General features: G+C 32.2%; 1 protein-coding gene across 1 annotated transcript in view; it reads left to right on the top strand.

The window, feature by feature from the left end:
• Positions 1 to 738: 738 nt before the first annotated feature.
• The window catches only part of LOC126831716 (transformation/transcription domain-associated protein), a 57,517-nt gene continuing 43,110 nt past the window's right edge, over positions 739 to 15,145 (top strand). The window contains exons 1-24 of the mRNA XM_050562362.2: positions 739 to 836; positions 1,046 to 1,095; positions 1,823 to 1,933; positions 2,365 to 2,469; positions 2,988 to 3,071; positions 4,263 to 4,457; positions 4,928 to 5,094; positions 5,475 to 5,571; positions 6,027 to 6,165; positions 6,447 to 6,525; positions 6,955 to 7,159; positions 7,827 to 7,918; positions 8,418 to 8,586; positions 9,219 to 9,357; positions 9,602 to 9,746; positions 10,273 to 10,330; positions 10,718 to 10,771; positions 11,199 to 11,334; positions 11,741 to 11,835; positions 12,134 to 12,299; positions 12,715 to 12,881; positions 13,352 to 13,441; positions 14,381 to 14,491; positions 14,818 to 14,907. Of these exons, the coding sequence (XP_050418319.1) occupies positions 743 to 836; positions 1,046 to 1,095; positions 1,823 to 1,933; positions 2,365 to 2,469; positions 2,988 to 3,071; positions 4,263 to 4,457; positions 4,928 to 5,094; positions 5,475 to 5,571; positions 6,027 to 6,165; positions 6,447 to 6,525; positions 6,955 to 7,159; positions 7,827 to 7,918; positions 8,418 to 8,586; positions 9,219 to 9,357; positions 9,602 to 9,746; positions 10,273 to 10,330; positions 10,718 to 10,771; positions 11,199 to 11,334; positions 11,741 to 11,835; positions 12,134 to 12,299; positions 12,715 to 12,881; positions 13,352 to 13,441; positions 14,381 to 14,491; positions 14,818 to 14,907 (2,838 nt within the window). The 5' untranslated portion in view covers positions 739 to 742. The remainder of the gene's footprint in view (positions 837 to 1,045; positions 1,096 to 1,822; positions 1,934 to 2,364; positions 2,470 to 2,987; positions 3,072 to 4,262; positions 4,458 to 4,927; positions 5,095 to 5,474; positions 5,572 to 6,026; positions 6,166 to 6,446; positions 6,526 to 6,954; positions 7,160 to 7,826; positions 7,919 to 8,417; positions 8,587 to 9,218; positions 9,358 to 9,601; positions 9,747 to 10,272; positions 10,331 to 10,717; positions 10,772 to 11,198; positions 11,335 to 11,740; positions 11,836 to 12,133; positions 12,300 to 12,714; positions 12,882 to 13,351; positions 13,442 to 14,380; positions 14,492 to 14,817; positions 14,908 to 15,145) is intronic.

The following is a 15,145-nucleotide window of genomic DNA, read 5'->3' as shown; positions in this document are numbered from 1 at the left end:
TGTCTCCCTTTAAAAATGATAGGCCTGTAGGCCCAATATGAATAATGTGCATTTGTACATATCCTTTTCAAATAGAACTTTATTCACAACATTTAACTTCTCAGTTTTAGTTTATACGTACTTACAGCACATACATGTATGACCACATTTTGTTAATGGGATGCTATAAGGGATACCTGACAACTCATCCCAAAGACAACTCATCCCAATATAAGACAACTCATCCCAAGTTAGAAGACAACTTATCCCAAAATAAAATACAACTACCGGTAGTCCCAAGATAAAAAAAAAAACCAACTCATCCCAACTTTAAAAAAACACTCATCCCAAAATAGTTTTGTTTGGTGTAATACATGGACAGGTCAAGATATATTTGACCACTCGTACCAAGTTATGAAGATTACAAATAAATACCAAAACAAATATTATGTTATTTATATGTAATAAATTCTTATATTACTGATTAATGAAAGAATTTATTACTGATGAGTTGTCTTCTAACTTGGGATGAATTGTCTTATATTGGGATGAGTTGTCTTATATTGGGATGAGTTGTCTTTGAGATGAGTTGTCTGTATACCACTTATAAATGTTTTTCTTTTTTTTAATGAATAATAAGAGTCAAAAACTTTTTACTATTATCAACAAAGCACACTTCTTTATTATTGAAGTACTGGCATCATTTTATAATTTTATTTTAGATCAAGAAACTTACACACAGTTAACACTGAAAGACAACAAAATGGGGTCTCCATTAAGTCCCCATGATGCTGCAGCACAGCTGACAACATTCAAATCATATGTCTCTCTAATAGCTGATGATTCCACCCCAGGAAGTAAGTAGCAGTATAATTTATAAATTTAATTGTTTTTACATGTAAGTCGGTACACCACCATTAGTTGTAAGGAATTTGAATTTCTAGAACATGTAATAAAAGTTTCAAAGCTAAAAATATGTTGGCGAAAGCATCAAATATAAGCCAATCATTAGGCCAATTGTCAGTGTAAGACTAACTGTTTACGAGTGTATTTTGTTACTTTTCAGTTGTGGAGAAAAAATTGAAAGCAGCCCAGGAATTGAGTGAAAACTTTGAGGTTGGTATTATTATTGACACTAAGTTCACATTAGATCAAGATTTCTAAGTTAATTTACATTAGAGGACATTCTACTTCGAACAAGATTTTGTTGATTGAAAAAGGATGAAACAGCATTCTCGTGTGTGATTTCCAGTGACATATTGCAGCACCACCAAACAGATTAATCCTTTTTTTTGAACGCAAAACCTTATTCCAATGAGGGGAATATTCTGGATAAACTATTTTTCACAAATCTCGAAAGTTTATCAGAAATTGTCAGCTATAGAGCTATAGTGAGCCTCCCATACAGATGAGATGTGGTGTTAGGTTAGTTAGTAAAACTAACCATACCTTTCACAGTTACATAATAAGTCCATTATATCTTGGATTAGTATTTTGCAGATAGGGTGGGGTTAGTGGGAAGATAGACAGAAATTGCTGTGTACTAGATAAACAAATGAAGTTTAGGAAGCAGCAGAGTTTTCAGAAAAAAAAATATCATTAAAGAATTGCCTGTCTGTGGCCATCAATAATTGCTCTAAATCAGTCCTCATCAATAACCAGTCTTTTTTTTGTAAGATATTAGTGTTTGATTAAGCCACAGGGTGATATATAAGAAAGGTCCTCACTGCATGGGAGTATTTTTATACCCATTGTCCAACTACTTATTTATTAAATTTGTAACCTTTTCTCTTTCCACTTTTTAAAAGCTTATCTAGGTTTGAAGAATTTGTTTTATTTTCAGACTGTGGTTTCATCACCACAATATCCCCAATTCCTAGCAGAGGCTATGCAAGTTTTCCTGAAAATTCTGAAAGATGGAGAACCTTTGTTTATAGCAGAGCAACCAATGCAGGTAAAATTTTCCTACCTTATTTTATTTAAAAAATTTGTGAATAACTTCAATACCGGTAACAATAATCTCTGTAATCATTTTGTGTTTAAAAAAAATAACTTTATATAAATTGTTTCGATGGCATTTAATAAATAAACTGGTAATATTTATATATAGTTTGTGCATTTTATAAGATATCTCAGAATCCTACTAGAGCATAAAATGACTTTACTCGTCTCACTGTTATACTGTTCTTATAACCATAGCAATTTGATAAAAGTGAACATGTTTTAGAGCCAAATTTTTTTTTTTTTTTAATAAAGAAAAGTGACCATGTTTTAGATTTGCTAGTACTAAAAAAATAAGCATGTTTATGTTAGACTCTTTGTATTGATGAGAAATTAAATTCTTGTATTATTCTCTTGTTAACCTTTACGTAATCTTATTTTCAGCAACTGAGAAAACTATTACTAGAAATAATCCACAGAATACCATGTAATGATCATCTCAAGAAATTTGTTCAACCCATTCTATCTCTGATGTTCAGACTATTAAAGGTAAAAATTACTTTGATTAGGTCTTCTTAATATGGGGGTGTTGGCTGTTAGCATGTGGCCGCTGTATCATAAGATTTGTCATTGAGTCAACTGGCGTGGTTAATTAACTCTCTATCTGCTATTGTATATCTTAATAAGTGTTGGTGTAGGCCTTTGATCATGTTGTTGCTAAGTATGGTTTCGGTTATGTTGTTGTATTTTGTCTATATATATTTGCCTCATACCTGTTTCACTGTATTAGCTTGATAACGTTGAGAGAATACTCTACAAAACGTCGCCTTAAATACACTAGTAGCTGTTTTCCATAAGTATGTGTTTTGTTGTTATTCTATCCAGTTACTAAATGCCATTTAAAGAACATAAATAGATCTGAAGTTGATGTTGTTAATTTAATGAAGACCTATAAGCTAGTCTTTAAAATCTGTCCACTACTCAGATTAGATTGTAGTGTGTGAGACAAAGAAGGTATACATATACTATTGAACATTGTTTATTTGATTTATATTTTGTTTGTATAGGTAGAGAATGAAGATAATGTATTAGTATGTATCAGAATTATACTAGAGTTACATAAACAATACAGACCACATATTAATGATGAGGTAAGTACAATCAACTTTTATTGTCCACTATTTCAATTTTTGTTTTAATGGATTTAAAGGGGTTTATCACCTACAATATTAAAATAAACAACCCTTTACAAAGATTGTTAGGATATTCTCCTACTGCTTTATTTATAGGGGGGTTGGATGGCCGAATGGTTAGCATGTGCGCGCTGTATCATAAGGCCTGTCATTGAGTCAACTGGTGTGGTTCCCCAATTGTACGTAACAAGGACTAAGGTCGCCTGTTCAACTTTATGGGTTTTTTCCAATTTGCTCCCCTGCTAAAGACCCCTATGCACAAGCAAATTATTGAAATAAAATTGAACCATATGTTAGTTCCGAAATGACCTAGTTTGTGTCGAGTGGACGTTAAATCCCATTTCTCTCTCTCTCTCGAAGAAAGCAGGGGACTATTAAAATGGGTTCGTCCGTCTGTCTGTCCGTCTGTCTGTCCGTCACACTTTTTGGGACACAATAACTCTCTTCCTAATTGAGCTAGAATGTTCAAACTTGGTGTATGTGTTTATTAGGTCAATGCCTTGTTTATACTGTATGTTGGGGGTGGAGAGGGGGGTCCAGTAGTGTATAGCGTGTGTTTTAGATCAATATGTCTGTCATTGAGTCAAGTGGCATGATTTTGATACTAAGCTTGTAAGTGACCAGGAGTAGGGTAACCTGTCCAACATTGTGGGTTTTCTCTGTGTCCTTTGGTTTTCTACCACCGCTAACACTGTAACCTTGTGTTTAATATTGTGTATATAGCTCTAATTTCTTTCACATTCTTTCCATATCAAATCTTTATTTAAAAATTCGTAAATATCTAAAATCACCCCAAGTCATCTTGTTTGTACTTGTGTCCAGTTTAAAGTTGGCCGTTTAATTTTGATCATTTAATTTTGATATTATGATAACGACTGTTCGATATACAAGTGTTTAATTTCCTGACCACTATTCAAAAATAACGTTCCAATTAGTATACATTAATACTCAACTCAGTATCTGGGTTACAGTGTAAAGACTCCTATAGTCAATCGTATTATTGACAAAAATTAAATCATGTGTTAATCCCAAAATTTTAATGATTGTGTTCGTGTTTAGTGGACGATAAACATCATTTCTCCCTCTCTTCATTCATAGCTCATGTATGACACCTGTCGGCTAATCTATTTTACTGTATTTTTTCGACAGATTCAAGATTTTATGCAGTTTGTGAAAGGTATTTACAATAGTTTACCAGCTCATCTGCCAAAAATATTTGAACCCAGGTCATCTAAGAAAGTAAAAGATGTGTCTGAGATAAATGTTGATATTTGGTTACAAGAGATTTACACGACAACCACAATACAGACAGACAAGAAGAATGCTGATAATGCTGCCATCTCAGTTAGTATAATATGGGAAAATAATTTATTATTGGTTTAAAGACTCTATAAGTCATTATTTTACAATACCATAAATCTGCAATTGGTACGGGTATAAATACTCAAGCGTGGTTGTTAGTTGCATTTCTTTTTTGTGTATTGGGAGCCATGGCTCAGTGAGTAAGGCACTGGTTCGCTTTTTTGGGGGAGGGAGGAGCAGGATTTCTCAGCACTATTTCAACTTGTCAGTGGTGTAGGTACTGTGTCAGGCAAGGAATGGTGTCTAGTTGGGTCGATGGGAGGAAGAAGCGAGGTCCCACATACAGTTTGCATGTACATAAAAGAACACCTGGCAGCTTAAATTCGACGGACAAAATTGGCGCTGTCTCTGAAAAATTTCCCTCATAGCACACTGGTGTATACTCGTCTTTCTAAGCCTGGTAGACGCAGAAAAATATTACATTGAATTTCAATGTATTTCCTTTATTTCAGTATAATATTATACCTAAAGGAATGCAGTCATTAAAAGTTTTAGCTGAACTACCAGTAATTGTTGTATTAATGTATCAACTATATAAAACTAACGTACATCCTGATATGGCTGAATTTATTCCACTAGTCATGAACACCATAACATTACAACCATCACCTACTCACAGGTTTGTCAATTTTATTGTGAAAAGAAAGATTATGTATATGTATATATGTAATGAAATATGTATATATTGAAATTTTAATCAAATTATTTATTCTGAGCAAAGTTATGAATGTTTGAAGTTATGACAAGAAATATACATAAATTGCTGATCGTTGCAAGACGGAAACTCCACCAACTGTTTATATTCTCAATTGTCAAATACCATTTCCACGATAAAGTCTCAATTGTCAGTACTAGGTCTGTTGTTGCTCAGCCCGAATTCTCCTCTTGCACAGAAAGTCTTAAAATCAGTCCTATAGACATACTCTATAGGTAGAGAACATTAATAATATTTAACTTGGTTTGCTTAAAATGATTTTCATTATTGTGGGGTTTTTTCAGAGCCAATCCAGCATTTAATAAAGAAGTATTTGTTGATTTTATTGCTGCTCAGATTAAAACCTTATCTTTCCTGGCCTACATCATCAAATTCTTTCAGGTAACTTGTATTTATATCTCATCTCTACTCATTCAATCCTGCCTTGAGCAAAGGAAAATGTATATTAGGATTTTCAAGTCTGGTAACATTCTGTGGGGCTTTCTAGTGTTTATAACTGTTCAAACAAAAACAGAGGCTCTGAGTACAAAATCTGTAGTCCCATGTACAAAATCTGTAGTCCCATGAACAAAATCTGTAGTCCCATGTACAAAATCTGTAGTCACATGTACAAAATCTGTAGTCACATGTACAAAATCTGTAGTCCCATGTACAAAATCCGTAGTCCCATGAACAAGATTTGTAGTCTTGTATACAAAATTGAGGCCTGTGCACATAAACTGTTGTCATGTGCATAGAATCTTAAGTCCATGTACAAAAACTGAGGTCCTGTGAACACAATAGGGGTTTAGTGTCACTTTATTTCTTAATTGGTTTTTTTTTTTTTTTTACTACAGAGTCAAGTGAATAATCATTCTCAACAAATGGTACAGGGTCTTCTAGGATTGTTGTCATTATGTCCACAAGAAGTAGCACAGTATAGAAAAGAACTGTTGATAGCAGCTAAACATATTCTCTCTACAGATCTCAGAAATAGTAAGTAGAACTATTCCTTGATGAAGTCAAGGTCTTTTCTATATAAATTACTACCTACCTAAGAATGGAGAGGCAAAGTCAGTACCCAAGAGGAATAACTCATTTCAAGGCAGCCTTTAATACAATCTAATTTTAAAGATATCCAATGTAAAAATAACTTAAATTAAATTATTTACCTCTTCCCAACTGATTAAGACCTCTGAAGCACGAATTCCTTTTACACTGTTCTATGGATAACAATCACTATTTAAAATACACATAAAATATGTTATTTATTTCAGAATTTGTACCATGTATAGATAAATTATTTGATGAGACAATATTGATAGGTACAGGATGGACTACATATGATTCACTCAGGTAAATATATTTGATTTGTAAAGAATCAACTATAAATTCATTTTACAGTGGTTTATTTTTGTCCTCTTCTCTGTGACAGTATCAATTTGAAACATTGAATTCTTATCAATGGGCATCCTCGCTAGAGATAAAGGGGCATAATTTATAGGTGACGCCATAGAGGTGGTGGTCCCACGTGACCTCATTGTTTACCTTACAGCATTGTTTTTCTGAACATTCACTACGTCCTGGTGTGTGGACAAACAGTTCTCTTACCATCAATAAGGTCACGTGGAACCAAGTTTTTACTAGCGACGCCAGTTGTAAAAACTTAAAATTAACGTGGTTGATTTAGTAAACAATTAATGCTTGAAATTGGATGCATTACAAATTGTTGGTTGAACATTAATTTCTCGTATCAAATATTGAAATTTGTAAATTTATTTCCAGACCTTTAGCATACAGTACATTAGCTGATTTAGTTCATCATGTGAGAACAGCTCTACCATTAAATGATCTGTCACTGGCTGTTAATCTCTTCTCTAAAAACGTCCATGATGAATCACTACCCAGTAGTATACAGACTATGTCATGTAAATTATTATTAAATCTGGTAGAATGTATTAGACAGAAGAGTGAACAAGAAAAGGGAAATGTAAGTTTAGGAATTATGTTCCATTTTATTTGATAAAGAGACTGAGGGGATACTCTCAAATAATAATAATAATATGTCCAATTGATGGGATACTCTCAAATAATAATAATAATATGTCCAATTATATGGCACAAAATCCACAAAACGTGTTCATGGAACATACAAAACTATCTACAAAATTTCATTGGCTTTAAGTTTTTGTCAATTTTTAGAATGAATTTTGAAAAGATGAGTTTTTATACATGATTTGAAGATTGACGATGAAGTTTTACCGGGAGGGAATTCCATCTTTCAATCTCTCGAAACGTGTGAATCGAGAAAACAAGGCATGCACAAACTGAATATGATACCATCACGACCAATCACAATAGTTGAAACATTTGATTACGTCATGATTCCGAGGTTTGGGATCCCACACTTATTTGTTCATGGTTCTGCATACACAACATCTGTTTTCAGGACTGGCAAAACTGATGAGACCCAATTCTTTGATGCACAATTGCATTTCCGTCAATGCGCAAACTGATTGTGGTACTATATCAACTAATGGCTGAAAGACACCCTGTTGGCTGTCTTGTAGTTTGTTCTGGAATAAAGCCATGGGTTCAGTAATTATGTAACATTTCCTGCTCTGTAACTCATTGTATCTAATATATCGAAATTTCAGGGACGTCAACTGCTGATGAGAATGTTAGAAGTTTTTGTTCTCAAGTTTAAAACAATTGCTAAAACACAACTTCCATTGATACTACAGAAGTGGTAAGATTTATATTAATGAATATAATTTGTATTGTATTAACATAAGAATTCTAATACTGCTCTATAAATTGTAAGGTAATGTCACACAAGTCCGAGACAAACTAAAAAAAGAAAATATTGCACACTATAGAAACAAATTCTTTCACTAGTCCAAGTTTTACATGAATCTAGATGTACTGGAAACGAAGGTTAATATTATAGGGAAGACTGTTCATGCGTTCACAACATTTGAAATAAACATCGTGTGATATAGAATTGGAAACTGGAATTATCGAATGGCAACAAGTGGGAGAGTAATGGGGTTTTCACCTCAACACAAACTAGATCATTTCGGGACTAGATTTTATTTAAATGATTCTTGTCTGAAGACGTACCTGTCCTGTTTGGACTCGATTACTAAATATTAGAATAATACTGTGGTGTATGAACCTGTATGTGAGATAAGTGGGGTGCTTTATTATGGACATTTATTATTATTATTATGGCTGTATTTTTTCAGTAAACCTCAACAGCCTACACCACCAGATAATAAAAGTTTAGACATTAAGACTGTAATAGATGTTAAACCACTTGTGGCACCTGAAACACCTAAAGATGAAACACCACGTCTATTATCACCTACAACACCATTACCTGTTATACCTCCTACAGATACTAAAGATGAAAAGGTAGTAAAATCTTTAAGTCTTTAGTTTGATTTTATTTGCATCAGATTTTCCTGAAAAAAAAATATACATAATTTTAATTCAGTAATTGAAATTTTTTGTATCAAGTGGAAAGTTGTAGAAAAAGAACACATTTACTACATGTGTAATATTTACTACATGTGTAATAATATTTACTAAATGTTGAATATTTACTTAATGTTGAATATTGAATATTTACTAAATGTTGAATATTTACTAATATTAATATTTACTACATGTGTCATATTTACTAAGTAAATGTTGAATATTTTATCAAATTATAAAGTATTTAAATTGAGATGTGGATAAAGGGTTGTTATAGCTATAGAATGTAGTTTGTATATACAAGATCATGACATGTCAAACAAATACTTTGTTTTTGGACCAGGAACTGGTCATCTTGTTGTTTGTGTTCTTAGGAAAGACATTCTTCGGAAAAAGTCCATGGCTTTGCCAATTCAAGTATGTTCAACATGAAATTTGACATGTTAGATCCTTGGGCAATTACGCATTGATTAAAGATGGCTGCAATGACGTCATTTGTGGTTTGTACTCTCATATCGTTTTGATATTATATAAACCACAATAAGATCTTACTGATGTATATATTACAGACCACTGGAAAGTTAGGAGCTTCACCAGCCCAGTATAATGTATATACCGTAGCTGATTGTAGAAGTTTAGTTAAAACTTTAGTCTGTGGTGTTAAGACTATCACATGGGGTGTCTTATCTTGTAAAGCTATAGGAACAGGTCAGTTACTTTCTATTCTTTAACATTTAGATCACAAAAATTGTCATGTCTCAATGTTTCTCAAAGCATGCTGTATTGCAGAAAAGTAAGATGTCGAACACCATTTCATTTCAAGTTAACCTAGTCATTAAAGAGTGCTACTGGTCTTGTATTTCTGTATAGTTCAAACAGACATGTTTAGAAATGATAAATGTAATAAGGTTTGGTTTTTTTTCTTTTGAAAATGTTCAATTTTATTTTACAGCCGATGTGAGTTTGGTTCAGAATAAGATGTTTCAAGCTAAAGAAACATTAGTGTATGTCCGTCTGGTGAAATATGCGCTGAAGGCCCTAGATATATATACTATAAATGTCACGTCTGCTGGACAAGCTTACATCAGGCCAGCATTGTAGGTTTTTACTTTCATATTTTAAAATATTACTTGGTAAATAATTCAAATAGTTGCCACTTTAAGCCATGGATTTATTTTAGAAACAACATTTTTATACAGGATATCTGAATGGGGTTGGGGAATAGGCTTAGCCTATGTAAAACCCATCTCCCTAAATACATATAAGTACATGTATACAAATGAACAAAATTATACAGGATATATGTTACTTTATGTTACCGAACAACATACTGGAAGAACATGTCTTTGGTTTATAAAATGAACCATGCTCAGCACACTTCACTACGTAGATGTTGATCTTCCAGTGTATTGTCAATTGACTTTATCAATTATGACCCCATTTGAAACAATTTAAAATCTGTTGACTGGCAAGCAGCCTTCCCAAATTCCTCTCAGTAAGCTTCTAGTTTCATTCTAATTCAAACTTTTCAGGCTTAATTGAGAATGTGTGACTCTCAGTATATGTAGTCGTTATTTGATTGATTGCGATTGTTTTGTATAATTCAATGTTTTATTCTTTTAGAGTACAAACAGTTCGAACGAAGGAAGAAAAAGAAGTCTTAGAACATTTTGCTGGAGTGGTGAGTCACATTAAACATGATTGATACTGTTGAACAGAATTGTTTTTGTGCTGATAGTCTAGTTGCTTAAAAAGGGCAGCACAACCTGTTTTATTTTTGCATGTTCATATTTCCCCACATTAATCATTGTTAACATAAAATGTTGACCATATGTTTAAATGTGGTTTTCTTGAGAAGTCATTTAACAACTCATTTCTTTGACAGAATAAAAATAAACAGATAAAAAACTGCCGTCTTGATCAGACTTTTTTTTCTAATGAATTAACTTGAACTAGTATTTATTTTGGATGGCCTAAGTTTTAAAAGGCACTCAGTATAGTACATTTAATCAGTCTTAAGGTGAATGTAAATTAAATGTTGATGTAATGGTATTTTAATTATTTTCAGTTTAATATGATGAGTTCTATTACATTTAAAGAAATATTCGCTTCAACTATAGAGGTAACTATTCAGACAATATTTCACCTTTGAGCACCAGTGCCATCAATATGAGCAGCCTTTTTCTCTTCTGCTACATTCTTCAAGACTATATTTCACTTTTGAGCAACAACTTTTCCTTCAGTGACATAGTGCTATCAATATTTTTCCTTCTGTGACATTGTAGTACATCTGGCACCAAAAGGTGGAATATTTGAGATAAACTATGAAAGCAATGTTGTAGTTAATAGGCAGCGATGAATGAAATATAATTTAGCAATGTTAAGAATATGAACTTAAAGCTGTTGAAAAGAGCGGCCAAGAATTTTTTTTTATTTTGAATTCTTTTTGTTCCCCCAAAAAGTAAGTAAAATTTTAATAGGTGTTTGCAAAAGAAAAAATATTCCAATTAATTAATGTGACCTAAATATATGATGATTATTTGTTACAGTATATGGTGGAGAGAATACACAATAATTACGCTCTACAGATAGTAGCTAATTCATTTCTAGCTAATAATACAACATCTGCTACATTTGCCACCATATTGGTTGAATATCTGTTAGCTAGACTGGAAGAAATGGGATGTAAGTTGACCTATTTACAGGGCCGGATTGAAGAGCTTCCTGACTGGGCTGCAGTCAGGGACCCCAGTATTAAAGACTCCCCCAAATCTGTTCTAAAAATATTTTTATACCATGAATAAATATGTTATTTAATATTTGTGCCAAATAAATCTATCAATCTACCATTTGTGTGAGAGTGACAGACAATGGCCAGAATATGTCCCCTTTTAACTGTTAATGCAAGGGCCCCAGTGACATTTTCAGTCAGGGGTCTCATACAAAGCTGAATCCATCCCTACCTGTTTATGTTGTAATTGAGAAACTGTGTAAATTTAATGTTATAAAGGGAATGAAATTAATGGTCATACATATTTAGTAATTATATCTGGTATCCTCCATACATTCTGTTTTTATTTTATATTTCTAGCTAATATAGACAGATCAAACTTGTATTTAAAGTTATTTAAACTGGTTTTTGGTTCGGTTCAATTATTTGCTGCTGAAAATGAACAGATGCTGAAGGTATGTTTTGTTTGATAAATTTACGTTATAGCAATGCAGTAGAATTAACTTGTAGACCACCGTTTTCATTAGCTCGATTGATGTAGGATCGTAAGTTTCATTTTATTTCAGCTTGTTGACCTTATGTTGTAATTGTTACTGATATATATATATCTGTAATCATTAACATCGTGTATGTAATCACATGTAGAGCAGTAACAATTACAGACTAGTTGTTTGGATTGTATGAGAAAACCCCCCACAGTGTTACTGTATGCAAATTGGTAGTGCACATAAAGATCATTTGATTAATTTTCAGCCTCATCTGCATACTATAGTCAACAGATCAATGGAGTTAGCTATGAGTGCTAAAGAACCTTATAACTATTTCCTTTTATTGAGAGCTTTATTCCGTTCTATTGGAGGTGGTAGTCATGATTTGTTGTACCAGGAGTTCCTTCCCTTGCTACCTAATTTATTACAAGGTTTGTATATTTATATGTAATTCCTTAAACAATGTTTGACAAAAGCCTTCTGAATTTTTCAAGTCCAAAGCCTGCGAGGTTGTCACAGATAGCAAATCGTAGATATTTCAAATTGAATAAGTGTACACATTGGTGGGCCCATTTCTTTTCACAATTCAAATTTAATCGAAGCAAAACAAAATTTACTTTACATGGGGGTTGGATGGTCTAGTGGTTAACGCATGCGCGTGAAATCACAAAGTCTGTCATTGAGTCAAATGGTTTGGTTTCAATTCCCTACTTGATCGTGACAAGGAGTGGGGTCGCCTGTCCAACCCTGTGGGATATCACTTATGTGTTCTAGAGTCGCATAAAGTATTTCATGTGTTAAATATTAAGACGTGAAAGTGTATAATATGAAATGTATATATTGTAGGATTAAACAGTCTACAGAGTGGTTTACATCGTCAACATATGAAAGATTTATTTGTTGAGTTATGTTTAACTGTACCTGTTAGATTGAGTTCTTTATTACCGTATTTACCTATGTTAATGGATCCACTAGTATCAGCTTTAAATGGTTCACAGACACTAGTTAGTCAGGTAATATAACTAGGTTTATTACTGCATTTACCTCATTAGACACTAGTTAGTTAGATTTTTAACTCTGTTTACACTAGTAACATTAGACAGGTGATATTATTAGGTTTTTACCAGGTGATATTGTTAGGTTTTAACCAGGTGATATAGCTAGGTTTTAACTGTATTTACACTAGTTACATTAGACAGGTGATATTATTAGGTTTTTACCAGGTGATATAGTTAGGTTTTAACCAGTTGATATAGCTAGGTTTTAACTGTATTTACACTAGTTACATTAGACAGGTGATATAGCTAGGTTTAACTAGTTCAGTTACCTTTACTACTTTTTTCATATCAATGATCTAAAACTATAAGATTCATCCGAAAATATAAAAACATTGGTCAAAAATTGGTCAATAGCTTTAGTAGCCATATGCAATAGTGAACAATGTGAAAACAATAGAACTTATTAATGTTATATTATTTTACAGGGATTAAGAACATTAGAATTATGTGTAGATAATTTACAGCCAGACTTTCTCTATGATCATATACAACCAGTTAGAGCTGAACTCATGCAGGTATTTAATATACATCATTTCAAACTTATCCCATAGTCAATCTCACTGAATGACAACACCAATCATCTGTTAATCGATGGCTAAAATATATATATATAATCATTGTTTAATCAGTTTTTGTCGTTATGGCTACAACTTTAAAAAGTACCAGCATTTATCAAAAGTGCTGTCAACAGTAAAAACATATGTTCAAACATTTGTGCTAAGTTAGCTGTACACGGCAGTCAGTCAACTCTGGGTAACACTTTCAATTATATTTGTCACAGATATGGTATATCAAAATACGATATAATATATTTCTTAGTAAAATTTTATCTATGGTAAATAAAATCAACATCAATTCAAAATCAGAGAATGATAAAATTAAGGCAGGCACCGTCAGAGATTTTATATCTTTAAGAGAAAATGGTAACAATTTAAATGATATAATTAATGAACTCTGTACGAACTGAAATTAACATAATGTATATATTAAGGTCAGATTTATGTTTGTATTGATACTTTTGTAATTGTACTTATTTTGTACGAATAAATTATTGTTGTTGTTGGTGTTGTTGTTTTTGTTGTTGTTGTTGAAACTCAGTATAATACCATCTTGGAATTGTGACATGATATCAAAAATACACAGTTGTCCAAGGAACAATCATTCTTAGTTTCATGTTGATCGTACAATTATTTATGAGTTTAATTAAAAAAAGAAGAATTCTTACATCTATTACAATGATTAAGAAAGTGAAAACATATGTTGGCATTTAATTTTCAGGATTTTTCGAATTTTACTCATTTCTGTTTGTGACATGCATTTAATTTTCAGGGTTTTTCGAATTTTACTCATTTCTGTTTGTGGTATGTATTGTAATGAAAAAAGAATGCTGATTTTAATAAAAAAACAAATTATATATACAGATTGTATTATGTATAAACTTAATTTTGTTACAGGCTCTGTGGAGAACATTACGAAATCCTACAGATAGTATAGCACATGTAGCGTTTAGAGTTCTGGGTAAATTTGGTGGTGGAAATCGAAAAATGTTACGAGAACCACAAAAGGTAACTGACTTGTATACTATATGTTGATTTATATAAAAGTATATCTGAAATCACCACTGCTGTTGAACTGATGAAAGCTGAAGGCAGTTTTGATCGACTGTGCAATAGGTCTTGTACATTGAACACAATTTTTTCATGGCAATCTTCAAGAATAGTCTGAATTGTGAGATGTTTTAAAGGGAAGTAACAGATTCTAAGAATCAAGACAATATGTATATTTAATGTTAAGTTAAACTCTAAGTAAAAACCATAGCGGTTCTTTAAAGTCTGCTGTAATAAAAATTATGTATAAATACATTTTAATAGAAGTTATTTTATTTGAACAGTTAATATTTAATGATAAAGAAACAGTTGGACCATGTATTACAATTCACTTTCAAGATTCTAAAACAGCTCTGTCGTTACCAGTAGAAAAGGTTGGATATTGTTTTATTACCATAGGTGACTCTGGACACACTAATTTGATTTTCTGTTCTGCAGGAACACCTGTAAAAAAAATTCTTTATACTTTTTCAGGAAAAAGACTGATTTAAAAACTCAGATGCATTGCATTGTTCAAAAGCTTTCAATTCCAAATTTTTGAGTTTTGAAATTTAAAACAAAATGTATGTGATTTAAATGCCTTTTTATTTATGAAGAACATAAAAACAAACT

This window comes from Patella vulgata, chromosome 9, assembly GCF_932274485.2.
Source record: "Patella vulgata chromosome 9, xgPatVulg1.2, whole genome shotgun sequence".
Classification (NCBI taxonomy): domain Eukaryota; kingdom Metazoa; phylum Mollusca; class Gastropoda; family Patellidae; genus Patella; species Patella vulgata.
This window is presented reverse-complemented; position numbering and strand designations above follow the sequence as displayed.